At 41.4% G+C, this 27,426-nt stretch overlaps 1 protein-coding gene and 1 long non-coding RNA gene across 3 annotated transcripts; one reads left to right on the top strand and one right to left on the bottom strand.

Moving 5' to 3' along the window:
- Positions 1-1,244: 1,244 nt before the first annotated feature.
- adgrg1 (adhesion G protein-coupled receptor G1) lies at positions 1,245-23,077 on the top strand. The gene is made up of 15 exons (XM_061815079.1): positions 1,245-1,692; positions 12,137-12,209; positions 14,058-14,317; positions 17,295-17,481; positions 17,565-17,610; positions 17,828-17,918; positions 18,949-19,071; positions 19,146-19,262; positions 20,210-20,252; positions 21,012-21,118; positions 21,206-21,321; positions 21,415-21,674; positions 21,769-21,868; positions 22,381-22,655; positions 22,796-23,077. The coding sequence occupies exons 2-15, from the start codon at positions 12,146-12,148 to the stop codon at positions 22,945-22,947; spliced, it is 1,941 nt and encodes a 646-aa protein (XP_061671063.1). The 5' UTR covers positions 1,245-1,692; positions 12,137-12,145; the 3' UTR covers positions 22,948-23,077.
- On the bottom strand, positions 17,983-25,789 carry LOC133498358 (uncharacterized). Of its 2 annotated transcripts, XR_009794274.1 has the most exons (5): positions 25,439-25,789; positions 19,518-19,727; positions 18,332-18,624; positions 18,145-18,251; positions 17,983-18,079 (listed from the first exon to the last, which is right to left on the bottom strand). It is a non-coding gene; the product is annotated as an uncharacterized LOC133498358 (long non-coding RNA). The 2 variants fall into 2 exon arrangements; XR_009794273.1 differs by having other exon boundaries at positions 18,145-18,624.
- Positions 25,790-27,426: the final 1,637 nt, after the last annotated feature.

Below are 27,426 nucleotides of genomic sequence, written 5' to 3'. Positions count from 1 at the left end.
ATGTTGCATGACTTTGGAATGTGGGAAGAAACCGGAGTGCCAGGAGAAAACCCACGCAGGCACGGGGAGAACATGCAAACTCCACACAGGCGGCTCCAGGATTGAACCCAGGACCTTTGAACTGTGAGGCCAATCTTTACCAGCTGAGGCACCGTGCCGCCTCATTTTAAATCATGCCTTTGAAAAAAGAAATGTTTTGCAGATGATGAAAAAAGGCACCAGAATTGGACATGTACAATGCAGTGGTGGTGAACTTCCACTAACAACCCAGGCAAAATTTGGCTCCACCATGACATACAATGTTTGTCTCTCAGCAGAGATTTTTCACTTCAGCATACATCCTTGACACCCATTATTACTTTCCTGTTTACAGAGATAGGTATTTGTTAGCATTGTAGGTAATTTAAGGAAAAATTAAAAAAAAAAAGAAGGGTGCTTGACTTCTCAAGACGGAAAAAAAACATTTCCTCATGGCTGGAAGTTAACAACTGATCTGCTGTCCTCAACTTAAGTTACTGTATGGGCATAGCTAAAGTAATCATTCGTGATATATTTATTTTAAAAGTTAGGGAATATGTATTACCTAGTCAAGAATCTAATAGAATGTCCAGTAGAAATTAATTTATTGGGGTATTTAAGGATGGCAAAGAGGCGACATCCAATCTCGGTCTTCCGGTGCATTTTTTTACAAACCATATATATCATCATTAACAAGGCAAAAAAATAAAAAGTCAAATAAATAAGAGCGACAATGTTTGATTTGACTACACGATTCTATGACATCATCAAAATACATGTTTTTACAATGACATCCCTCTGTCTCAAACAAAAGAAAATAAAACAAAAACATTAGATAGTCATCAAAGCCAAAGTTTTTAAAGCCATTCGAGGATGTAGGTGCTGATCACAAAACTTGTGTTTTGATTTGCTGTTGCCACTCCTTTCACCCGTTTATACATTGACAGTAAATCACAGCCGCGTACAGAAGTACAACAAAATCGCTGGTGGGCGTTCCCTTCAAAATAATCTAACCATTACACTTCAGTGATAATTCAAGTCAATGCCATCTGCCCTTTTTGTGCTCCAAGAAAGTAAAACCTAATTCTTTTAATGACAGATGTTCAACGTGTTCGTGAGAAACCATCACAGTCTTGTCTACGGTGTATATTTTATATTTATTGTGAAACTTTTACCCGGAATCCTTTTTGTGTGGGAAAAAAAAACACTTGACAAAATCGCCTCCACCTTTGCACCTTGCGCCTGCTGAGTTGACAACAGCCTGACAAGCTGGCGAGCGGTCGCTCCAACCTGCTCATTCGTGCTTTTCGTTACACTTTGCAAAAAAAAAAAAAACACACACCATTAACTATAACTGTAAACGATATATCTATATATAGATATAGATATATTTTGACTACAAGCGAAACAGCGCAACAGGTGGACACGCGTGGAGTCTCCTCTTTCCGAATTTCTCCCAGCTCCGCTTTATTGACTGGACTGAATCCTCACTGGAGGGGTAAGAGCGCCACAATCCAAGCCGGGTGGACGTCTCTCATTTTCGGGTTACTGTTGCCCCTCCCGGCGGAGCCCATTTGTCAACATTCCGGAGCTTTTAGCCCCCTTTTCGGGAATTTTACGCGTCAGACGTCATTGGAGTCTACTGGGGGTTGACTGCCTGTTAAAGTGCCGCAGGTAAGAAGACCTTTGAAAATATTTTGTGGAAGACACTTCTCGCTAACTATCATAATGGAAACGAGCTCGGCCGTGTGATTTTTTTTTTTTTTTCATTATTAACGTCACTTGCATTTTCTGAGACATTACGGAAAATTTCAATAGATATTCTAATATTTTCCCGTGGTGAACTGTGAGGTTTTTTTTTCTTTTAGTTTTCAGAACCTCTGGGGATTGAGTTGTTGTAGTTTTTAAATCGTGGAAAAAAGATAATGTTGAGTTTACCAAACGAAGGGCGGGGGGGCCAAAATTGAATAGTAGACAGCCAGTATAACCTCCATCAATAGTTTAAGCCTCTATTATACCCAAAAATATGTTCTAAAACCACTTTATTATTTCAAATTCTATTACAGCACATTCACTTGAAGATTAATTGCACAGAGATTGATTTTGAACCTCAAATGAGCTGATACATTTCTCTGCATCATTTGAGAAGTTTATCTCACTGTTTTCTCCAAAGCGCCTCATCAATTGGAATCTTCCATCAGACTGTTCACATGCCAACTACCGTTATAACTTATTCATTACAGAGATTGCAAAAACATGACATCAGTGCAAATGGTGCAAGGGTTTTGGTCTTGTTCTTGCTGAGTGAGTGCCAATTGTGAACAGGCCAGTTTACAGAGAGTTTACTGTATTTATAGTTTATGATGCTTTATATATAAGGTCAAACTTCTCACCCAAATTTTTTGGGGTAAACCCAGAGTTACCATCACAGTCTTGTGACAAATGCCATGTCTTTTTCTTCAATTCATGTGGGCAAACATGAAACGGAAGGCGTTTGACTTACATGTATCTGAACTCATGGTGTGGTTTCCTTACACTGGTGAGGCACAATCAGAGGTTTTCACTCGTCGCTCATGCTTTGAGGGTGTAAAATGTCCGCCTATTGAAAGCTCTAAACTCAAATTTTCACCTGCTCCTTTTTGCAACACTGAGAATAACCCCAACAAATGGTGCTAAAAAGAATAAGGGAAGAGGAATAGACACGGGAAGTTATGTCACATCTTTGGAGGGACCAAATGGGGCACAGGTTTGACACCCCCGTGCCACATCGGCAGATAGCAACTGCGAATGAATGTGTGTAAAACGGGTGTGCCCACACTGTTTTGCCCCAAGATCTGCTTTTCAAATACCCAACCTCTCATGATCTATCAACGGGGGAGTTTGGGGGGCATCCCGGTGACTGCCGTAGAGAAAGCAAGAGACAGACGGTAAATAGGAAGCCAGCTTGCTAGAACACGCCTTTATGTGCAAATGTGCAGTGAGATGTCAGAAGAGGCCACGATTGGTCAAACCGCATGTCAATCAATCTACCCGCGCCATTGACGTATTTTCCACACCTGAATCAAGCGACGAGATGAATGAATGGCTTTTTTTGGGGGGGTGCACATAGTCGCAATCAACCATAATTGCCTTGGAGATGGACTGGTAGATCGCGATCGACTCATTGGGCACCTCCGGTGTAAAACGTAAAATTTCATTTTTGCACATTTTGCACAAAATGCAAAAAGTGGTGCTTTAGAATGATGATAAAAGTGTCAAATAGTCAAAAGCTCCTGCAAATACACCTTAATAATACATTTAGAAAAATCTAGAGGTGGCCTTTTGTTCTTTAACAGGCTGTGAAATGCAAATGATGCAACGGACGTGTGAATCGCAACCATTGGGATTGCTTTAATTTTGTATAATGAGGAATAGAAAGTCCCTGGTGGCATTTTAAACTGCCTAACCCCCCAAGGTCATACGAGAGCATGCGTGCATGTGTGTTAATAAAGGCTTCATAATATGCTGGCCTTTGTCCATTCATATGTTGTGCTATTGATTTATTCTCAGGCTCTACGAACCCATCCGTAGCGTTCCACCTGCTTCTCCAATTTCCTCAGCTAAACACATGGGGCATCTCCATGGTGATAGCATGAATTCAACGTACGCACGTGTAGCCTTAGGAGCATTCCAGCCATCTTTTCTTTTTTTATGCAGGGACTTCACCTTGAGCCTCTTTTTCTGCTCATTCCTGCGTTTCCTCACAACAAAAATACTTTCAAGTATTGCAAGTCCCCACAGGAGCTGAGCTCAGGATATGAGTTGAGCTGCCGTTTCCAGGCCGCAAATCTACACAGTAAAGCCCACAGTGCGCCATTTTGCCTTTCAGATTGTGTGCGAGCAAAACAAAGCCTGCATGTTATCTTACAGTCGCACAACATTGCTGCACGGTGCACATTTCTCACAGTGCAAGTGACTTAAAAAAAAATGTTCCAGACCAACTTTGCTCTTGCTACTCGCCCCTATGTGAACAGGCAAGTGCACAGGCATTTCTTGGAATAAAGCATGAAACGAATCTCACAGACTGTAACAATGGAGCAAGGAGGGATTGTGTTTGCAAGGGACGTTTGTAAGATCAATGGGTGAGCAGATACAGTATAGACGGTGTATTGACGTGATATTTCGCTGGATCCTTCCTGAAGGAATTATGTATCTGAGAAGACAATAAATATGATCTTATGTTTTGGATCGATGGATTATAATGCGGTTTCACTTAAAAATATTCATCAATTCTTTTGCAAACTGAGAGGATTCTGTAAATTTTGATTAGGATTGCTTTCAGAGTCAAAACCACATACAAATACTCCATATACTGAGACATTTTCGGAGCTTTCAGCTACTGAGGCATGTTGTAACCCTCTGAAAATTCTGCCTCCCTGGACCTTTCACCTGTCAATCAAACACACAGAGGCTACTTCCTTTTCTGGCTGACTGCTCATAAGCGGAATTTCCAGCGACAAAGATAGCAGACGTTTTCACAAGATGCAAGGAAGCAGCCTCTGAGCCAGGCATGATGACCATAAGCCACGCCACCGGGGTCATTTTCCCTCCATTGAAATTCACCGGGACAAAGTGCTTCTGCAGCCACCTAAGGGTGCGCCATATGCAGCCACAGGATGCGACCTGCATCGGTCCCCGTGGATGAATTATTTTCCCCTCCTGCTCCCCCCGCGCTCCCGCGGCGTGTGGTTGGGCACTTGTGAGGCTGACGGTCGTAACACTGTTTTACTGGACCTCCGGCAGGTTCCCTAAACCGCATTTGGGTTGACAATGGGTCGTGGGGCTGCATATCTCAATAAATCGCCCAGTTGCTGCCTCGCAACCCAACTTGTGATGGCAGACGGCAAGACACATGGCCCAAATACTATAACACAGAACACATTACACTTCAGGGAAGATGCTTTTTTGTTTGTTGTAGCCAATATTTGATGGCCAATTGGATGCTATATTAATAGTAATCAGTCAGGTTGTCATGAATGAGGAAGTGCCCATTCGACTGGCAATGGGTTCTGTTCGTGGATGCATCATAGCACAATGAGCATGGTTGCAAAAGGCAAAATACCCGAATAACACGACACACATTACACTTGAGAGAAGATGTATTTTTTTTGCAGTGAAAAAGTAGTGGCCCCCGAAACCCAATAACTAGTAGGGACATCCTCAGCAGGAACAACTGTAAGCAAACATTTTCTTTGACTGAGAAAGAGTCTTGCACATCTCTGTCAAGATATTTTGGCCCACTCTCCCTCGGCAAATGGTTTGAATTCAGCAAAAATGGAGGGTGTATGAATGGCCTTTTAAGGTCAAGCCACTGTATTTCAATCGGATTCAAGTCTGGACTTTGACTAGGTGACTCCAAAACATTCAGTTGATTTTTTTGAAGCCATTCAGATGTTGACTTGGTGATATGTTAAGAATCCTGCTGCAGAACCCAAGTTCACTTCAACTTCAAGTCATATACTGATGGCTGAACATTCTTCGTCATGATTTTCTATTAAAGAACAGAATTCACGCTTCCATCAGACACAACAAGTTGTACAGCATCTGCAGAAACTTATACAATACAAAATGCCGTAGACTGTTAACAGCTACGGGCTAGCATCAATGTTGCAGCAGTTGAAATTTGATTAATTAACAGACAACAAACACAAACCATGCAGCAGCACACGTACACAGACAATATGACAATACTCACAGGTTTCATGTACATATTTTTTTATCCTCTGAAAAAAACAACCCATACTGTTGCAGCTTCCTGAGTAACTAAGTTATGAAAGTGTATTATGTATTTCTGTATTATACTGCTCCTGTTTTCCAAGATGAGCAGCAGCGGCAAATTGTCAATGGTTGTTGAACCATTAAATCATGATGTACATCCATCCATCCATCCATCCATCCATTTTCTTCACCGCTTATCCTCACTAGTGTCGCGGTGGTGCTGGAGCTTATCCCAGGTTACTGGGCAAGAGGTACAGAACTCCCTAAACTGGTCGCACTGCATGTTTTTAGAAAGTACAATATTGTTCAGTTTTTGTTTTTCAACTGAAAAACATGTTTAAAATATTTTTTTGGGTTCTGTTATAGCTCTGGAATGGATTAATGGCATTTCCTTTAATTTCATAATTGATGATTTGACATTTGAGTGTTTTGGGCATAGTCGCAGAATGAATTAGGCTTGTAAATCTAGGCAGTACTGTATAATGCAAGCACATCATTGTTTTTTTTTGCCTAGTCCTAAGATACATAGCTAGCCTACTGTTGAACAATGAAGGAGGAGCTCAGTGTGTGTGTGTGGGTGGGTGTCCTTTCACTCTGCTCTCTAACAATCCGAAGCGGCCAGTGACCTTTGAACCTCATTCACGCGAGCTGTCAGCACAGCTCAGCGGTGGTGAGACAACAAAGACAAGCTATTGTGCACCCTTTCATTTTAATGTGCACGTGTTCACTCACGCTGAAAGCATGGGCCGACACGGACGAGTTGATGATGGGAACGTCTCGCAGCCAGCATTCTATTCTCAGCTCAACTTCACGTACGCGTACTGTGCCAGCCAGGAAACGGAGGCCAAGTAATGTGACGAGGAAATTGTCAGCCTATGACAACAGAAATTGTGTCCTGTTTATCGCCTCAGTGCGTTTTTAGTAAATGCCGCCTTTGGAAGGAGTCACATGTATAGTATCCCATACTCTTCCTCATTTTATGGGTGTCCTGACACATGAGGTTTCGTGATTGCAAACAGTGTGAAATGAACTAGTTTATTGGGCAGCATAAGAATACGTGAATACCTGCAGGCACGGATACCTGATTTTTTTTCGACGTTTTATTATATTTAGGGCAGCATGATAGCCATATTTTACATTTTATATCAGTAGCATAAAAAATGTATAAAATATCACATAGACAAAAATCTTACTTTATTTCTTAAAATTAGTTAATTGACAAAAGAATTACAAATAGTAACATTTTTAAATGAAGGATTTTTTTTTTCCTTGTAATTATCTATTTACGAATTACCTGTCTGTTTTAAAAATCAAATATGGTTCTTTAGCACAAATGATTTAACCCCCCGTGGTATGGCAGATCTATAATGAGATCAGATATGTCAAATTAAAGCTAGGAATCTATGCTCTATTCTTAAGTGTTAGATACTTTTTTGCCATCGGGTTACAAATTCAAGTGGTTTGTCGCCCTATATTGTGCCTCCTTTCTTTTCTTCCTCTGTTGTTTCCCGTGAAACACATGCTATGTTGCTTTGTGCCTTGTCACGAAGATGATGAAGCTCGACTCGGTGTGCCATGGCATGACTCACAGCTGAATACGACGGAGCGCCGCAATGGGGCAATTTTTACTGGAAAAATCCTTATGACGTTTGGAGACGTCAGACGCGCACATATTTTTCACACTTGAATGCTACGGTGGTCACGTTTCTGAATGAATGTAATGCATTGTTTGTATTTCGCTGAACACGAGCTGGGATGTGAAAGCAGAGAAGGGAATTCTTTGGCTGGGCGTGCATGCGTGGTCTGTAGTGATCTTACACATCATGCTGCCTCAGCAAGTTGTTGTGAGAGAAGGGCAGCAAAGAGCATATAATGACATTCTTGATGGAAAAACATGAGTTTGATTTGTATGGACACAAACACACACTAGGCTTTACACAGTCAGGATGTTTGAGGCGATCACCAATCAGTTACTTTCAATAACTAACCACAATAGTATTATCGACATGAGCCATATAGTCATTGAGCATGCGGCTTCGTCCGGAGCGGAGTTGCGATAGTTTGGATCTTGTGGCCCGCGGAAGATGGATTTCGGTTTTGTCCACCTCAGGGGTAAGGTAGCCACCCAGGATGACTACCGGTTTGTAGCTGGCCACTGCGTCTTCAACCGCTGTCCGATTGAGCCTACGTAGCCCGTCTAGGTAGGCTTGTTCGTCGAACACCGTGTCGGTGGGGATGTCTTTGTCGATGTCTTGACGATATTTACGGACGTCATCCCCTTGGTAGCGGGTGTATCCTGTCACACTTGTCTTGACAAGATAAATACCAGTGATTGTAAAAAAATGGGATGCGGTGGTATCGGAATACAAGATTTTATGGCACTAGTCTGACAAAGTGCAACCTTGAAAGAGGAAAATTTGTCTTGTAGTCTGATCTAGGCATTATGTGTTGTCTGTCCCGTTTCACAGGACAGGGTTTTTTTTCCTAAAGAACTTTATTGGCCACCAGATATTTACAGTACAACGTCAAAAGAAAAAAAAACATAAATCCCACTATATAAAAATAAACTAGCTTTTGGATTCAGATTTACTGTACAGGATTGTGACGATCAATGGTTGGCGAATTATGACATTAAAACAGATCAGCATAAAATGGCAATTATGGTCTGATTCCGATCGCGCCGATAAAATTGGTGTCAACTCTAACACACACACACACACACACACACACACACGCTTCTTCCTGTGTCATCTGCATCTTTTCAATGTGGGAGGGTGTAGATAGTAGTACACAGTAAAGCTTTGTTTCGTCAGGACATCACTGGCTGTGTTTTCGGCGGAGTGACACGAATGTGCTACTTTCCTCAGTTTGCCGTCTTCATCAATGCACTATCTCTGCTCGACTAGCCTCATTCTAATTGAGGCTAATGGTTAGAGTGGTGGAAAAGGCTGGTGAGAGTCCCCAAATGGAGGCTGAAAGAGATGACAAGCAAAGTAGTTGGGCCTCTTGCTTTTTTTTTTCTAGTGGGTAGTTACACAGGAAGGAAAGATTGGCTTACTTGTCTGTATTTCATTTGAGTGCTTCCTCATCACTTTAAATTGGCACCGAAATAGGGTTTGACCACCAGGCAGAACCAAGAGCCCTCTTGCAATCCATCAATCCATCTTCTATACCATTTATCCATGTTTAATCTTCCACAAGCACAACTACAAGGATTAAACGTTTGATCTACCTTTAACTGATTGGAAATTAACATGGGCTTTTAGATAAACTCTGTCACTGCATCAAACAGATCCTTGTGTGGAGGAAAAGCAGTTTTTGCCATCTGAATTTAGTCAAAGCGGGAATCATTTTGGCCCACAATTACAAAGAGAAAATCAAAAGCGTATGACTTAGAGAGACTGACCTATGTGTTGTAACAGCTTGTTCACTTGGCTCGCCAAATGATCTAGCTATAAAACAGCTGCAGAACATGCAGATTGCTGCTATTCGAGTCCAGACTAGAACCAGGAAATATGACCATATTAGCCCAGTGATCTGTTTGCTGAACTGACCAACAGTCTCTCAGAGAATAGACTTTAAAACATCTCTGCTTGTGTTCACGTCTCTTCAGAGTGGACCACAAAAGGACATCTATGACAGAGGTTAGGAGCCATATGAACCTTCTGAGGATCTCAGAAACTCCAGATGTGGTCTAGTGCTGATTCACTGAGTCAGGACTGTGCTGGCCGTGTTTCAGTTTTCTGCTGCTAAAATTTGAAACAGGGTTCCAGAAAGTGTGTAACAGGCCTCAACACAATGGACTGGTTAACAGCCAATAGCTGTGTAGATAAACACAAACAACCGCAGGTGACTTAGAGCCAATCCCAGGTTACTTTGGGTACACACTACACGACACCAGCCAACCGCAGGTGGCTAATTTGAGTTTTTAGTTTTTGGCTCCTTGTATTTACTGAAAAAAGTCACTGATGGTGTAGTGGTACACATGCCTGCCTTTGGTGGGGGCAGCGTGGGATCGATTTCCGCTCAGTGATCGTGTCGATATCTGCCCTGCGAATGAGTGGCAACCGGTTCTGGGTGTAGTCTGCCTTCTGCCCAAAGCTGGCTGGGATAGGCTCCAGCTTTCCCATGACCCTTGTTAGGATAAGTGGCTTGGATAAGGGATGGATGGATGGATTTACTGAAGCTCGTTCTCTCTTTAGTCATTCAGACAAAATGGATAAAAACAATATAATGTTAGCTATTGGAAGGTAAACTCCATCCATGCAGCAACATCATTATGATCAATATTTATCAAAGTCTTTTCCTTTCAGCTTGTCCCATTAGGGGTTGCCACAGCATGTTTTCCATGGAAGCCTATCTCCTGCATCTTCCTCTCTAACCCCAACTGCCCTCATGTCTTCCCTCACAACATCCATCAACCTTTTCTTTGGTCTTCCTCTTGCTGTTTTGCCTGGCAGCTCCATCCTTAGCAGCCTTCTACCAATATACTCACTCTTTCTCCTCTGGACGTGTCCAAACCATTGAAGTCTGCTCTTTCAAACCTCGTCTCCAAAACATCTAACTCTGGCTGTCCCTCTAACGAGCTCATTTCTAATCCAATTCCACTTGCTCACTCCTCGAGAGAACCGCAACATCTTCAGCTCACTCCTATAGTGAACCTCAGTATATTTATCAAAAGTATTTACACCAAAAAATATGAACAAATAAGTACAAACTAATAACTTTAACTTGTTTTGATACCTCCGATGCCATGCTTAAGCAATGGTACACTCCTCTGGCTCAAACATGGCTGGCTAAAAGAGGACTGCTATCTTTAATTCTATCCATCAACTTACATGAAGTAAAATAACCAGAGGGTTTCAAAATCAGAAAAATTGTTTTGTTGAATTATTAAGGTGTGCTTTGGGCGCACTTTAGACAGAATTCGTGTGGCAATGTAAATACAATCCGTGTAGATAATTAATATGCATTGTCTGGTATCTGTTTATCACCCTCTGGCATTGGACTGGACTTATCCACATATCAGGTTTTTGTTTCAGGATACATCTCCAATAAACAATGAAACTGACTGCGGTTCCACCACTTCTGCTCTTGCGATGTCAAGGAAAACAGTAATGGTTCAAAAACACCACATATATTTTCAACAGCATACCAGCTGAACCACAGACCTTTAGTGGGTCTTAAAAGGTGACTGTCTGGACCACGAGGCAGTTTGCGAATGAGTAACCTGGCGGAAGTGTTTTATGTGCATGTACATGTGGTTGATTGGTTAAGATCACATGATTTTTTTTTTTTTTTTTGAGTGGGAAGTGAAAAATCTTCTTGTAAGTACTGTCTGATGTGTTGTAGTGTTTTGTGACTTTTGAGTCGGACTGCACAATATATCAGTTTTCATTTGAGACATTGAGACGTCACACTGCAGGTCCTGCAATGTCTGAGGCAAATTAATTCAAGGTGTTGTCATCTAAATTCAAGGGTACCTGATAGGGTTGCGCAGTGAAAGGTACTAATACTGCACTACCTCGCCTTCAAAAACTGTTCATCTTCTTAATACTTTTTTCTTGAGTGAGTGTGGACAGTTTAACAGATAGCGAAAAAGTCTCCATATAAGTCCCCTGCTCGTATTGATGTTATTCTAGGTATTCCATCATCTTCCTTCATTCCAAAAACGTGAATGTCAATTCGTACGGTTGTCTAAAACGTGCCCTGCAGTTGGGTCTCAACCAGTCCAGGGTGATCAAAAGATCGGGATCGCCTCGAGATCACCTCATGAGGAAACACGTGATAGAAAGTAGAAATGTTTTGCACTGTAATTCAATACAATTTTTTCATGGGCCAAGGAAAGCCATTACGGCCAACTAAAGAGCCAAAGTGGAACTGGATCAACACCAAACAAGGACTGCTACTATTCACATTTTTTAAGCCTTTTGACAGTTACATGATACATTTCTCTTTGAGGAGGTCTCTCCATTTGCTCCTTTCTAGTTCTTCCTGAAATGTACCTCGTCAGTCTCTTCACTCTTTTTGTTGACAACCATGAATCTGCCACAGTTAAAAATAAAAAGGAAATCGTTGGAGTATGTGTGTGTTCAAGTGGAAGAGTGTTTAAAGTGATAAGAGCGCTGTGTGTGTGTTTTGAGTGTGAGCTCTTGTATTCCTTGATAGCGACGTCAAGATAAAAACGCAGGCCGTGGGATAAGCATTGTATCGTTAAAAAAAACGTTATTCTGCCAAACCTGTGCACCCTCTAGATAAGGACACGCAATTTTATACAGACCGTAGAAGGACTTCAGATAATTTGTCGGTTGCAAGGTGTATTACAAGCTAAACTAGATGTTTTTACCTTTGTGCATTGCAGTTGACACAGATGGAAGGCACATTTACCAAGGGTCTGGGAGGATTGTCAATCTTCATCTTCATCCTCACTAAAGGTAAGACAAACTCACTTCATCCATCCATCCATCCATCCATCCATTTTCTTAGCCGCGTATCCTCACAAGGGTTGCGGGGAGTGCTGGAGCCTATCCCAGCTGTAAAGGGGCAGGAGGTACAGCCTGAACTGGTTGCCAGTCAATCGCAGGGCACATCGAGACAAACAGCTGCACTCACAATCAGACCTAGGGGCAATTTAGAGTGTCCAATTAATGTTGCTTGTTTTTGTGATGTGGGAGGAAACCGGAGTGCTCGGAGAAAACACACGCAGGCAGGGGGAGAACATGCAAACTCCACACAGGCGAGTCCGGGGTTGAACCCGGGACATCAGAACTGTGAGGCCAGCGCTTTCCAGCTGCGCCACTGTGCTGCCCAAACTCAATTCAGTGATAGAAATAATGGAGTACAAATTATTTAATCACTGTAGTTAGAAAGTAGATTTTCCAAGTATTTGTAATGTACTTCAGTATTTATTTTTCTGCATACTTTCTTTTGAATACCTACCTGCATTTTAAAAAAAACAGGTATCTATATCTTCCGTTACTTTTCAAAAAGAGGTTTCAATACTTAATGAACAATGGCAGTTGGCAGCATCACATATAAATGCTGTAAATAAAGGTAAAGCTCACAAGTTAAACGGTGGGTTGCACTCTTGCTTTTGATGATAAACAAAAAATATATATATTATTATTTTACCAGACTGGAAAGAAAGTAGAAAGGTTCATTACAAGCTTAACATTTATCTAAAACCTCAGCAGAGGTCAAACTACCAATTTTACATGGCAATGAATTGGGACAGAAGGTAAGTTAGTAAGGTGGTAAGGAAAGGAATCGTTTCATAGCATTTTGTTCCATTTAATACTTTTTTCTTGGTGTCTAGTTTTCATTTTCATAAGTGCCGTGTTAAATTACTTTTGTTCCAAAATACTGAGTTCCTAGAATAATAATAGCTTAAAACAGTAAGTTGAGTTAAAACTTGCCAATATTAACCATTTCTTATAAAATAGTTGCACATAAATTTTATAAATTCATAAATTTTCTATATTTAACTTTTGCCTGAAATGCTAATTAAAGTATTTTAAGTCAATTGGCTTAATTATGCACACATTGGATTTTAGTTTAAGGTTCATATTGATTCTGGTTATGAAGAACCATGAGTCAAATGTTCATTTTAATTTAGGCTGCAGGCTACTAAGAAAATTGATGTTCATAATTTGGACACAATTTATTCAAACCATGCAAACTTTTTTTTTTTTTTTTTTTTTTTGGACCCGCCTCTTAAAAGAATCAGAATTGAGAGTCATATGGAACCCAAAACAGAGGGAAACACAAATTAGGAACCGAAAGCGGTACCGGATAATCTCAAATTCAAACGATCCCCAACCCCAATTTGCTATCATTAGGCAATGTAACGTTTCATGTTACTCAGTTCAGAAAAGCCTTATTTTTCTAAAAGCCTGATCCAATGCCAGCTAGTTCTTGGTTAAAAAAAAAAAAAAAAAAAAAATATGACATGAAATGGGATTGTTTTTTTTCCATCTTCTTGTCACTACAACTGCTAGAGTATGTAATTTCATAAAATAGGAAGTTTGATTTTTTTTCATTGTGTCAAATTATTAAAACGTGTAATTGTAAAAATTAATTTAGACTTTTGTAAGTTCTGTTCAGAGGCCGTACTTTTTTTTAACCCGAGTATTGAAGTTGAATCAGTACAGCTACCTTTTTTACTTACCGTAAGTATAGCACTTGAGTACTTGTGGCACCGCTGTGAACCATTTTTTTGGGAGGGGTTTGGAATGGGGGGTTGTCTGTGAACTTTCCAGATTCAATGCAATTTCTCCATTTAGTATCATGTGACCGAGACCTGCACTTTTGCGGCAACTGGCGGCACGGCAAACATCCACTGAGCCTGAGCTTCGACATCTTGCCGGGGTGCGGTCAGATTGCAATAGCGGCCGACGAGAGCTCCTTGGCCGTCCGTGGGCAGATCACAGCGCAATGCCGGCGTACCGGCGTGTACCAGCTTGATCACCAGGCGCTTGGATCTGAGGGGGAGACTCGCTTCTGCTTGCACTGGGAGCCGCTGCAGGACCAGCTGAAATTACAGGTGACCGAAGGCGCTGGACATTACCTGATGTTCACAATCACAGTTGTTGATGCAAAGTGGATCATCTTGATGAGGGGTTTGCAAAGCACAGACTGCCTCATTATTTAGTCTGGCTCACTGAATGTATGGAACGTATTATGTCAGGGTTCGCACGCGGCCCTAAAAGTCCCTAAAATCCCCTAAATTTTCAAAGGTGCATTTAGGGGCTCCTGAAAGTCCTTAAAAATCCGCGAAAACCGGTCAAGCCCCTAAAAAGGCCTTAAATTAAAAAAAAAAAATCAAAGGGAGGACCTCTACCGCCAAAATTCTGCCTAAAAAATAAATTAAACTTTTATTTTTAAAAAAAATAACGATCCGTCTGGCGTCCAAATCAGCCGGAAATTGTCAACGGAGGTCACTGTGTTGACAACTAGTCCCCATCTTGTCGATATTCCATTGTTTGTTTCCGTGAGTAGGCATTTCACTTCGTCTTCGTTACGACGTAGCGTAGTTCTTTCATCGATCCAACTTGTGTCATGGGGAAGTGCATTTTTCAATATGCTTTGGTTGAAAATAAGGAGTTCGGGAGCTGGGTTCGTCGAGATCCAAAAGATCGGCACATGTTTTACTGCCATTTGTGCAAGCAGAGTTACCAGCTTGAAAAGATGGGCGTCAAAGCGCTGGAGTCGCACCGGAAAAACAGGAGACACGCTGATTTGGCGAAGACTTTCTCATCTTCCGTTGGTATGAATCTTTCTAAAATATCAAGATAGTGAAGCATCAACTTCAGGCAGTGGTACTGGCAGTGCATGCGCACCTACAGTTGTCCAGTCATCGACTTCAACCAGCCGGAAGTCAGGCTTTATGAACGTAGTTCAATACATGAAGACGGACTCGTTAAAGGCAGAGATCGTGTGGACTTTAAAAGTGATATGCAACTATTACAATTACAAATCTTGTGAAAATAATTCGAAAGTGTTTGCAGTCATGTTCCCAGACAGTGACATTGCTAAAAACTACCACTGTGGGGAAAGGAAGACTTCGTACCTGGCTACATTTGGCATCGCTGCCCACTTTTCATCTCTACTGCCTCAAAGCCAAAAAAGCCAGAATAGAGACTGACATATCTACGCTTATTGAGAAGGCTGACAGGCTGTGTGAGGAGGCAGAAGAAAAGAGGAATCTGAGGTTTATCACCAAGGCCAATGCACTCAGAGGCAGAGCAAAGGACAAGAGAGCCACTTTGGCACATCTGCAGCAACAAATAGAGGAGGCACTGGGTAGGCTCAAGGAGCCAGAGTAGGGGTGCTGAGACAGACATCAGTAGAAGACATTTGTGTATATAGTTGCAATTGTAGTTAGAATCAGTTTTTCTGTAGACTGTTATGTGAAGACATTGACAATGGTCATATCAATGAGAACTACCACAAGGGGCGAAAGGGTGATCACTGTCACAGGTACTGAGGTACTGGAACATTTGATGAACCAAGAACGGTTGATGGCACCATTGGGTGTGTCTTTTTTCCTTACTCTTGATTTCCCACGATGGCCCTAAATTTTTCGTGTCGGCCCTAAATTTTTCGTGTCAACCCCTAAGAACGCCCCTAAAAAGCCCTTAAATTTTTTGGGTCGGACTGAGTATGAACCCTGTATCTCCTCCTCTATGTATGGAGATTTACGGGACACCCTGGATATCGGCAGCACGGTGGAACGACTGCTTAGAGAGTTAGCCTCACAGTTCTGGGGACCAGGGTTCAAATCCTGGCACCGCCTGTGTGGCGTTTGCATGTACAATGCAGAATTTGCAATGCACCACACATTTTCAATGGGAGACAGGTCTGAACTGCAGGCCAGCCAGTCTAGTACCCGCGCTTTTTGACTACGAACCCACGCTGTTGTAACATGCAGAATTTGGTTTGACGTTGTCTTGGTGAAAAAAAGCAGGCACATGCATGAAAAAAACGTTTCCTGAATGGAAGCACATGTTTCTCCAAAACCTGTATGAACCTTTCATAGGTTCCCCATGACATTGGCACTAACACAGCCCCATATCATCACAGACGCTGGCTTTTGAACTTTGCGTCCATAACAGTCCAGATAGTGCTTTTCCTCTTGGGCCTGAAGGACACGATGTCCCCACTTTCAAAAACCAATGTGAAATGTGGACTCAACAGAGCACAGGACACTTCCACTTTTCATCAGTCCATCTTAGATGATCTCGGGGCCCAGAGAGGCCGACTGTGTTACTGAGTGTTTTGCAAATTAGCTTAGTAGAGTTTTAAGTTGAATTTACAGATGTAGCGCCAAACTGTATTTACTGACTTTGTTTTTCTGAAGGATTCCTAAGCCCATTTGGTGATATTCTTTACACATTGATGGCGGTTTTTGATGCAGTGCCGCCTGATGGTTCAAAGGTCACAGACAATTAATGTTGGTTTTTGGCCTTGCTGTTGTTGCAATGTAATGTTCTTGATGAATTTGGAACATGTGAAAATTCAGACAAATCTGTTCTGGAAGTGAAATTATATAGATTGTCAACTCTGCCTAGGCCTCTGTCTGTTCCAAATGTGACCTTTCATCACAAAATATTTATTATACATACAGTGTTTGTGTCTTCTACATTACAGGGTCAAAAATATCTACTTGAAGTCAATGCAGTGGTTTTTTTTTTTTATGAAAAAGAAGCTTGCTGATGCTTCCATTCTTCAATATAGTGAAAGTCATTATGCAGTTATGTGCACATATTCTAAAACTCTGCTTAAAAAAACAAGGCTTGCCTGTTTTTTTCTGTTTTATGTCGTTCCATGGAAGAGAAATTTGTACACGTAAAGCGGTGACTTATTTAATGTTTTTTTAATGATTAACTTTGTGACGTTAGTCACAATATCCAAAGACCTGCTGAACAGAAGTACAGAGCCCTCACTGAAAGATGTAAAACACATTAGCAAGAACAGAAAGCCTAAAAAATAGATGCGTACTCACTTGAGTTGTTGTCCAGGTGGGAGTGAGGAACTTCACCCTATGCTGGCCAAGTGGTATGCCCGACTCCTGTTGCACGTACCTGTCATACGGCTCCAACGCACCCGAGGACCCTTACGGCATTTCAGATGGGATGATCGAGGATGACATCATCACCCGTAAAACCCTGACGGCCTACACGTTCGACGGGAGTAGTGTCAAATGCAGTGAGACATGACCGATTTCTTGTCAGTAATTACCTCAACCTTTACAGTTTCTTTTTTTAAGTCGTATTTTTGTGTCTTTGTAGCCACCTTCTGTCCTGAGCGGAGTTATGAAGACGCCCAAGTTAGCATGTAATTTCCTCCCTCCAATTCCTTTGTGTGTTTGCATTTTCACTCACATGGCAGTTGTTTCATGAGAAAACGCTTCCCTGTATAATTTGTTTTAATAGCTGTGGATTTAAAGTTTGTGTGACAAAAAAAACCCTTGCCAGTAGTGATAAAATATTAGGAAAATCATAGTTTGCAGCTAAAATGACAGTGTTGTGTCCGTGTATGTTTTTGTGTCTAGGAGTGACCACGCTTCTGTGGCCCATCTTTGCGCCCTCAGCTTGGAGGTGGAGCTCAAGGACGACTTCACTGGTGTTGATATCATCTCGCCTGTGAGTCAAATAAACGAAGTACTTGTTGCATCAGTGTGAAAATGCAAAAAGCCAAAGAACATGATCACTCATCTGCAGTTTGATCATCTCCGCACTTTAGTGCCACCTTTAGATGTTGCATCACCTCTCCATTTGTTGTATTGTGCCACCTGATGTATAAACTGAAAATAGACTACAAATAAGCCTCATGACAGCTCTACAGGTAAGGGGGAAAGTTGACACGAACCTTCGTCAGCATAAGTGGCAAATGGAAAATCATCCATCCATCCTTTTTTCGATACCGCTTCTCCTCACTCAAGTCCTTTGACCTACTGGAGCCTATCCCAGTTGACCCTAGGCGAGAGAAGGGACACCCTAAGATAGTCACTAGCCAATTGTAGGGCACACATAGACAAACAGCTATTCACACTCACATTCTTTCCATACTTCTATTTTCCAAACCACTTAGCCTCACAAAGATCGCAGGAGTGCTGGAGACTATCTCAGCTGACGTCGTACCGACGGGCATTTACAATCTTGAATTAACCTACCAATGCTTCTTCTTGGAATGTGGGAGGAAACCAGAGTACCTATAGAAATCTTACGCAGGCACAGGGAGAAAATGCATGCCTCACATAAGTGAGGCCGGATTTCAACCCGGGTCCTATGAGCCTCGAAACTGTGAAGCAGATGTGCTAACCAGTCTTCCACTGCCGCCACCACCTGCCTGTGTAAAATCAAATAATAGAATTGCAATATATTATAAGCATTATTAATGTATTGCTTTTTTTCTTGTGATGTTAAAACAAAACTGTATGTTCATTTTAATTTAATATTTTTTCACAATTGATTTATTTACAGAATAGTTATCATAATAAAAAAAATCCATGTGTATTTTTTAGGTTTTTCCATTTTTAACTTTAACTGTAACTTTTTTATTTTTAATCTGTCATATTTTTTTTTTACTTAAAATGAAAAATCTTTTTTTCTCATTTATTTTTTTCTTATTGTCAAACATAATCTTAAATCTTATTAACATAATGTTTTCCAGAATGTGGATGGCGTCCCCCCACAGTCTGCTACCACCATATACCTTCCTCGAGCTTTGAAGCAAGCTGTAAAGAACAACAACAAAGTGGTCTACACTTTCTTCAAAAATAACTCCATGTTCCAGGTGAAGGTGATCCACAATGAACGTGTCAGTGCAGTACATGACATCAGGGATGATGTGGAATATGTGTCTTTCAGGAGGGTCTCAGGGAGGAAAGGGTTCTCGACGATGTGGTCGAAATTTCCATTGAGAATGAGGTCATCAAGGACCTGCCTGAGCCAATCAAGATTGGCTTCCATCATGACATCATCCCTGTAAGTTTGCTACACAATAAAAAGATCTGTCAACGCTAATCTTCTTTTCATGTGGTACATACAGTGGAACCTCTGAGTTTGAACATAATTTGTTCTTGTGAAGTGTTCAGAGTCTGAGTTGTTCGACTTCCGAAACATTTTCCAATAGGAAAACCTCCAAACAGTAAATAAAAATAAAATTTTTTTTAATCCCTATTGATGTAAAAACATGCACACCCAGCATTTAAACAACAAAAATTTATAAACTTTAATTACCTTAAGTGTGTATTGTTTCCTTTTTGGTGGCAGTGTGATGGCATCAGACGTACTCCAGGGGGAAGCAGGAAGTGTCGAAGTCACCCCTCTGTCATTTGACTGTGTAATTCTCGTTAGTTTACTTAGATCCACTGTGGTCTGCTCGGTTTTCCTTTTCCTTCGCTGCTGGTAGCACCGCTGTGTTTCTTTGGGCCCATGGCAATGAAAATACTGGAAAAACAACAAAAACTCTGTGCATGTTCACACTGTGACGACGGAGCATGACCGACTGCTTTACTCAGTGGGTAGCGACTCATTTCGCCACCGCCCTGTGTGCGTTGTCCATTGCTCGGCTCAAGTCGGCTACGCAGTCAACATAGGTTAAGTTTTGCTCAGTGTTCGGACACCCAGAATTGGGTCGAAAACCAATGCATTTTTTTTTACACAGATTTTTTTAGGGGCCGAGAATTGATTTGTACAACCACTGAGACGTTCGAATTCCGAAGTTCCACTGTAGTATTTCTTTTCTCCTCCCAAAAACAATTGCTGCTGATATGTTATGTCGAGCTTCCATACTCAAGTTGTTGTTTCTTTCGGCTTGTCCCTTTCAGGGTCGCCAGAGCGTGTCATCTCAGATGAACGCACATATATGTTTTGGCACAATTTGTCATTATTAAAAATGCTAAAAGCTTTTTTTCCCACCTCCATTCCAGAAAACACATTCAAGGACATGTGTCTCATGGGACATCGGAAAAGGTTGGTGAAACCGGCTCACCTCGTGCCGTATTTCCTCTAATAGCGGCCTCCATTTAATGCTGGTTCATTTGAGAAATGCCTCTCCTCAAATCACTTCAGAAATTACATTTACCATGATGTTATCATTACCATTATGTTTTGCAATAGATACATGTACCAAATTGACCAAATTAACATACAGTTGTTGTCTTAAACATTGATTGCTTTCAACCTGCTACAATAACTAAACAATTAACATTTTATATTTGTTACATTATTTAGATAGATTTATAGTAGTAATGCTTTTTTTTAAAAAAAATCACAAAAGGATTAAGGTTTTGGGGGAAAAATAACTTAAGCCCAAAAATACAAAGAAACAAACCTTATAAAAGCATACATTTTTTTCTTTTTTCCAGTTAAAACAAAACTAACTCATACATTTTGTAGCTGTCTACTTTTTCTGTTGTTTTCCAGTTTAAAATATGAGACAAGAACTTGTGGATACATGTTTTTTTGGGGGGGGTTAAAGAACAACTTATGTATATAGGCATTGAGTAGTTTGATATAATAAGGTAATAAAATATATAAGATGTGCAAAAACTGTAGTATTGTATTTGTAATCAATCAGTATTACTATTTAGTAGGAAAATAAAGGTCCACACCTCCTCTCCTCTGTATGTCACTCATTGCGTTCCCTCGAATGATGCACTTGTACTAATCCGTGTGTGTGTGTGTGTGTGTGTGTGGTGTGTGTGTGTGTGTGTGTGTGTGTGTGTAAAGAGCCGATGAAGGTGAAGTGGTCGGTTGAGGGCTGCAGGACGCAGCAGAGAGGAAGCAGGCACACTGAATGCCTCTGCAACCACTTGACTTACTTCACAGTGCTGGTGGTGAGACATCCACATCCATTTCACCATGTACATGGGCTTACGTGTAAATGATGCAGTTCTATGAGACCCTTCTGCATTCTAATACAGCAAATGGAGCCTCGCCCGGTGCGCCACCTGCTGGCTCTAACTGCCATTACGTCTCTGGGCTGCGCGGTGTCTTTTATCAGCGGAGTCGCCCTCGTCGTCTTCCTTTGCAGGAGAAGGTCATTTTACTCTACAGGTTGCTGAAAGTGGTGTGTGTGTGTGTGTGTGTAAGAATGACAAAAGCAGATCTCTCCTCCTTTTCCACACAAAAGGCGAGCTAAGGATCCATCGGCGCTGATCCACCTGGGCCTGGCTGTGTCTGTCACCTTTCTTAACCTGCTCTTCTTCTTCACCGGAGTCCTGGCCAATACAGGAGCGCAGGACTTGTGCATCCTGATGGGGGCGGGCCTTCATTACGCCCTGCTCAGCGCCTTCTTCTGGATGGGCATCGAAGTGCTCCACTCCTTCTGGCTGGTCTACATGGTCTTCAGACCCTCCCCGAACATCTGGGTGTGGAACCTGCTTGGCTTCGGTGAGTGTATCCATGTGAGCTCAACTCAAATGATTGTTGGGAAATCTGGGTTGAGTGATTTATTTTTTTGAAACCCTCCACAATCACATTTCAGTCCTTCCTGCCGTTCCCATCATTATCCTGGCTGGTGTTGGTGACATCTATGGCCTGAGGGAGGTGGTGTCAACCAAGGACAAGGACAACCCCTTCAAGATGTAAGACATTTCATAAATGCCTTAAAAGTATGAAATACAGTACACATGTATACAATGTTGCCTTGAGATGCGAGTGACATGACTTACTAGTGTTTGAGATGCGAGCCATCATTTGGCATATTTTTGCAATGACTTGTGTGTGCAAACTTGAGATGTGCGTGCTACATGGTTGCAGCAAACTGAACTGCTACCACAATCTGGCAAATATTGAACAAGTCTTCAAAAAAGAGGCTTCAAGCTGTTTACTGCCACTCTCAGTTGAAGTTTACTGTCAAAATATACATTGAGCACTGGCAACAAATCCAGAGACCTTTTTTGGGACGTTATGTGAGACTCCCTTCAGAACAGAATGTTCATGGCAGCCATTTTTGTCTTCTACAAAGACCACTCCAAGCCGGCATTGAGTCGGAGCAAGATAAATGGTATTTAAAAAAATGGATGGGGAGATAAGAGTAGAATGTACATTTTTGGGGGGGGGCTTCAGTTATGAGTTCCTCTCTTTGTGTTTTCAGGTGCTGGATGAAGTCTAACTCCAAGGCCTTGTTGGCTCACTACCTCACCAACACCGTGGTCCTGGCCTTCCTGGTATCAGGGGGCTTGCTGATGCTTTTTCTAGTCTACCGGGAGATTCGCACCAGGGACGATTGGCGGAAGAACCACGTGGCCTTCCTCAGCATCTGGGGGCTCAGCTGTCTCTTCGGCACCACCTGGGGTCTGGCTTTCCTCGATTTTGGACCTTTTTCGGACTTTGTCGTCTTCCTCTCCTGCATCCTCAATTCCTTCCAAGGTATTGCATCTAAGGGGGGGTTTTAGTGATACACTATAGTCCAAGAGATTTTGTCCAGTTTTACCGTCACATCCTTCATTTTTCCTAAGAAATGCTACTTTATGTCCTGTAATGGCGCAAACTTGGCGTGTTGTCTGCAGGCTTCCTGCTGATGCTGAGGTTTTTCATGTTGGAATGGATGCGCAAGCACGCAATGAGGAGCAAAGAATCACCCGCCAATGTTTGTCACCTGCCCGCCTCGCCGTCCACCATTAGTCAGGAACCTCTGGAGCCGCTTTGTCCGAGTTCTTGATGCCTCCCCCGCTCTGCTGTAGACGATCGTCACTCAGGTAAAAAAAGCCTCCACGCCGGCCCGGAGCCTAGATCACTTCTATTCGAAAACACCTAGACTGGCTCTAGATGTAGATTTTTTGTTTTGTTTTGTTTATTTTAAAACAGCATTTTTTTTTTTTACTGTAAGCTGGAAAATAATGAAGCTTTATTTACGAAGAAAGATAAGGTCACTGCACTTATATCTGCTTTTCACTGTTTGGTGAACAAAAAATGTTTTTGCTTTGGACCTTTGCTAAGCTTTGATTTTTAATTTTTCTTTTTTTATAGTGTATTTTCGACAAGTAGCACTTTAGATGTTCTATGTTTTTGTATGACATCCTTGTGTGGGCAATGCTGTTTTGTTCAGTTGTCTGTCAACTTTCCCTGCATGATTATTGTTACCCGCCAACAAAGAGTATATCTCTTTTATTTTAATGCCTCACAAAGACATTTTTGTTTTGTATCATTTTTTTAAATAACAATTCCAGAATACTGTACATGCTTACCTGTTGAACAGAAATACTCCATTCCCTCACATAGTAGCTGGAGACTACTACACTGCAGAGAGTGCTTGGCATTTATTGAGTGGAGACCTTTAGATTCATATCGGAGAGCATGCAGTACAAAGGGACCCTTTGGAATTGTTTCGTGAATACTATTATCGGGGCCCGCATAAATTGCAGCTATATTTTTTTTTGGGGGGGGGGGACCATCGATCATATTTTCAATATTTTGTCCCCAACATTTGTTAAGCATGTCTATGAAAAATAGATCCACACTAAAAGTCTCAAGAAACCACACCTGTCAAAAGAGTGCAGCTAAATTTGGTGCAAGTGACCAAATGAATTATTTTCCAGACAATCTTGTCCAAGAGAATTCGTCTGAAGGATACCAAATTTGAACCAGGTACATTGAATACGCAGACAACGCTGAATTGCAAAACAGTTTATGATTTGACTTTACGTCTTGGTAGATGTGAGGATGGCAAAAGGTTTGCTGACGAGTCATGAAGCATGGCCAGCAACAACAAACATCTTTTTCCCCCCCAGAATCACCATAATTCTTTTCAGATTATTTTGCAACTGTTTATGCGTAAAGCAAGACTTCAAAGTCAAGCCAACTTGAGCTTTATGGATGCCACATCTTCTCTGCAGTTAGGAACATTGGTCACAGATGTTACTGTGAAGGGATGGTCTGGGTTAATGGCATCACTGGATGTGTCTATTTCAGGTGCGGGGGCCTCTATTTCAGGGAATGGGGGCGGGCGGGAGTTGGCACAAAAGTTGACTTTTCCATTAAAAGGAACGAAAATAATGTGAATTGTTTTAGAATTCGCCCCCTCATCTTTTATCACTTATTGTTATGATAGCACAAAATTGTTTCAAAAGAATGATGATCATCCCCCAAAGTGGAGCAAAGATTTTGAGAGTACATATTGTTCGAATAACAAAACAAAGTGTTTCACATGACACATTACATTACATTACAGGAGGAGCTCATTTCAGTCATCTGCTTGGATTTAAGCCTCTTGATATTTGTTTATCTGACAAACGCAAAATTTTCATTGGTCGGTTTCGTCTGCTACATGTATGTTTTTTAAAAAACATGGAAAAAGCAGAAAAGGACAAAAACATTTTTATTTTGTACATTTTTAAGTGTCTTTTTTTTTTGTTTTTTTTACTTTAAAGGGGGTCCATTTCAACCACCAAAATAAAAGGGGGAATATGTTGAAAAGTAATGTTCAGACTTGTATAAAGGGCACACGTACTTTAACGTATGCCATTTTAGTCAAATACTGATTTTACGTTGAAATCAATGTGACACATCACAAATCAAGTGAAGTCTTAGCTACTGTGACATTTGCACTTTTTTCTGTATTCTCAACTGTATTCAGGTTGTTTGTTGCGTATATTAGTTTTTGTTGTTGTTGTTCCATGTGCATTAAATGTGGAGTTAAAAAAATGGTTTTATTAAAAAAAAAAAAAAAAAAACATGAAATTGTGGCATTGACACATTGTGTTTATTACAAAGGACAAAAGTTGATCTTGCTTCCTGGAATTGTCACTGACTTTGCTGACTTAACAACCTCCGAGTGAACTTTAGTGTACTGTATGTTATTTTTACCTTCCACTTTTATCTACACTGTCAATTACAACGGACACACTGCGATAAAACTTAACCTCTATGTTCAGGAGCACACACATGATGGCCAGCAAGGCATCCAAGTGGTCTGAATGTGACCTGAAGGGTGAGTTTTGAGTGTAAAATCGAGTAAGTGGCTGCCAACAAAATCTTTTGCACCACCTGTGAAACTTTGCACCACAGTTATAATGACAATGAATGCCAACGCATGGCAATCTTGACCATTGCAGACCCACTCTAATTACTTCCTTTTTCTTCACATAGTATTAAATATTTTTACAATGTGTTTACTCAACTTGAAGTCACTGATGGAGTAGCGGTACACTCACCTGACTTTGGTGCAGACACTGTGGGTTCAGTTCCCACTCAGTGATGGTGTGTATGTGTCCTGTGACTGTCTGGTGACCAGTTTTTTGGGTGTAGGCCACCTTTTGCCTGAAGTCAGCCGGGATGGGCTCGAGTGCCCAGCAGCCCTAACCAGGATAAGCAGTCTTGAAAGTGGATGGATTTACATAATCCACTTTTCAATTGTATTTCATTTCTTAATATACTTTTCAACTTTGATCTAAACGAGAGCGGCACTGTTGCGCAGCTGTAGATCGTTGGCCTCACAGTTCTTAGGACTGGGGTTCCAATCCCAGCCCCGCCTGTGTGGAGTTTGCATATTCTCCCCGTGTCTGCGTGGGTTTTCTCTGCACACTCCGGTTTGGTGCGACTATAGAGCTCGTGCATGTGACGTCACCATTTTCATATATATACACCATATTCCCAGTCAGACAGAGCTACTCGACATTGTGGGAGATATTGAACCGCAGGAGAATATTTACAATACCCGAGACCTCTTGTGCTGTTGGTTGTCACAACAGACGAGACAGATCTTCAAAGAGATCATTCTATTGCATACCATTTGAAAAAAAACAGAAAAGATTGATGGATTTTGGCAATTAAACGTGATGGCCAACCAAATATACATACCGGTGTGGCGATCACTTCATTTCAGGTAAGAATTATTCTGAATCTCAAATTACGAAGTCTTTATAATGCCAAGTTGACTCATTTGAGAACAATGCGTATTTAAAAAAAAAAAAAAATGTCTGTAGCAGAGACGTTTAGAGGTGTGTGTGTGTGTACGTGTGGCTGCAATACGCTTCTCTGTACGGAGGAGCCGACTTCCTGTCCTCTCTTTTTTTTTTTTTTTTTCCAATCATAGTTAATGAATGCGGTTTGTGTAAAACCACGGGTCATTTATTTAGATATTGGTATTTGGATTGAATACCACCTGAAAAGACCAAAAAAGATCGATAGATTTCGGCAATTAAATGTGATGAATGATGCCCAAGCAACTACGCACACCAATCATTTCATTTCAGGTAGGAATTATTCTTCACCAATTGTTTATAATAATATGTTGTATTGTTTATAATACCAAGTTGACTCATTTGAGAACAATGCATATTTATCCATCCATCCATTTTCTTTTGCTGCTTATCCTCACGAGGGTCGCGGGGAGTACTGGAGCCTATCCCACCTGTCAACAGGGCAGGAGGCGGGGTACACCCTGACCTGGTTGCCAGCCAACCGCAGGGCACATGGAGACAAACAGCCGCACTCACAATCACACCTAGGGGCAATTTAGAGTGTCCAATTAACGTCGCATGTTTTTGGGATGTGGGAGGAAACCGGAGTGCCCGGAGGAAACCCACGCAGGCACGGGGAGAACATGCAACCTCCACACAGACAGGTCCATGATTAAACCCGGGACCTCAGAACTGTGAGGCCAACGCTTTACTAGTTGAGGCACCGTGCCGCCCAATGCGTATTTTAAAAAAGAAAATTAACCATCTGTCACAGAGAGGTTTATGGAGATTAACGCGTGGCAGCAATCGCTTCCGTGTACATTCCGTGGAGACAACTCCGTCCTCTTTTTTTTTTTTTTTTTTCAATCATAGTTAATGAATGGGAGTTTGTGTAAAACCAGGGGTCATTTATTTAAATATTGGTATTTGTATTGAAAAAATCTGAGTGGCTCCATCACTGTGTGGGATTTATTCTTGATTGAGAACAGATCCAGCAACGAAGTATTTGTATATGTCCAAATTTTCCAGTGTAAATTTCGACGACTTACTCACCAGATATTTGTACATCCAGTCGTCCAAGACAAGCGAAAGTGAATTAACAGTCCAATTTCTTATCGGCGAAAACATCGACTTTGGCATTAAATATGGGTCCTCTGTGCCAAGTGCCTCTCATTTTTCCACGTACCTTCATCTATTCTCACCTTCTAAATGTTTAACGGTATCGGAAAAAACTCTAGGCA

The sequence above is a fragment of the Syngnathoides biaculeatus genome, chromosome 3, assembly GCF_019802595.1.
Source record: "Syngnathoides biaculeatus isolate LvHL_M chromosome 3, ASM1980259v1, whole genome shotgun sequence".
Taxonomy (NCBI): domain Eukaryota; kingdom Metazoa; phylum Chordata; class Actinopteri; order Syngnathiformes; family Syngnathidae; genus Syngnathoides; species Syngnathoides biaculeatus.
This window is presented reverse-complemented; position numbering and strand designations above follow the sequence as displayed.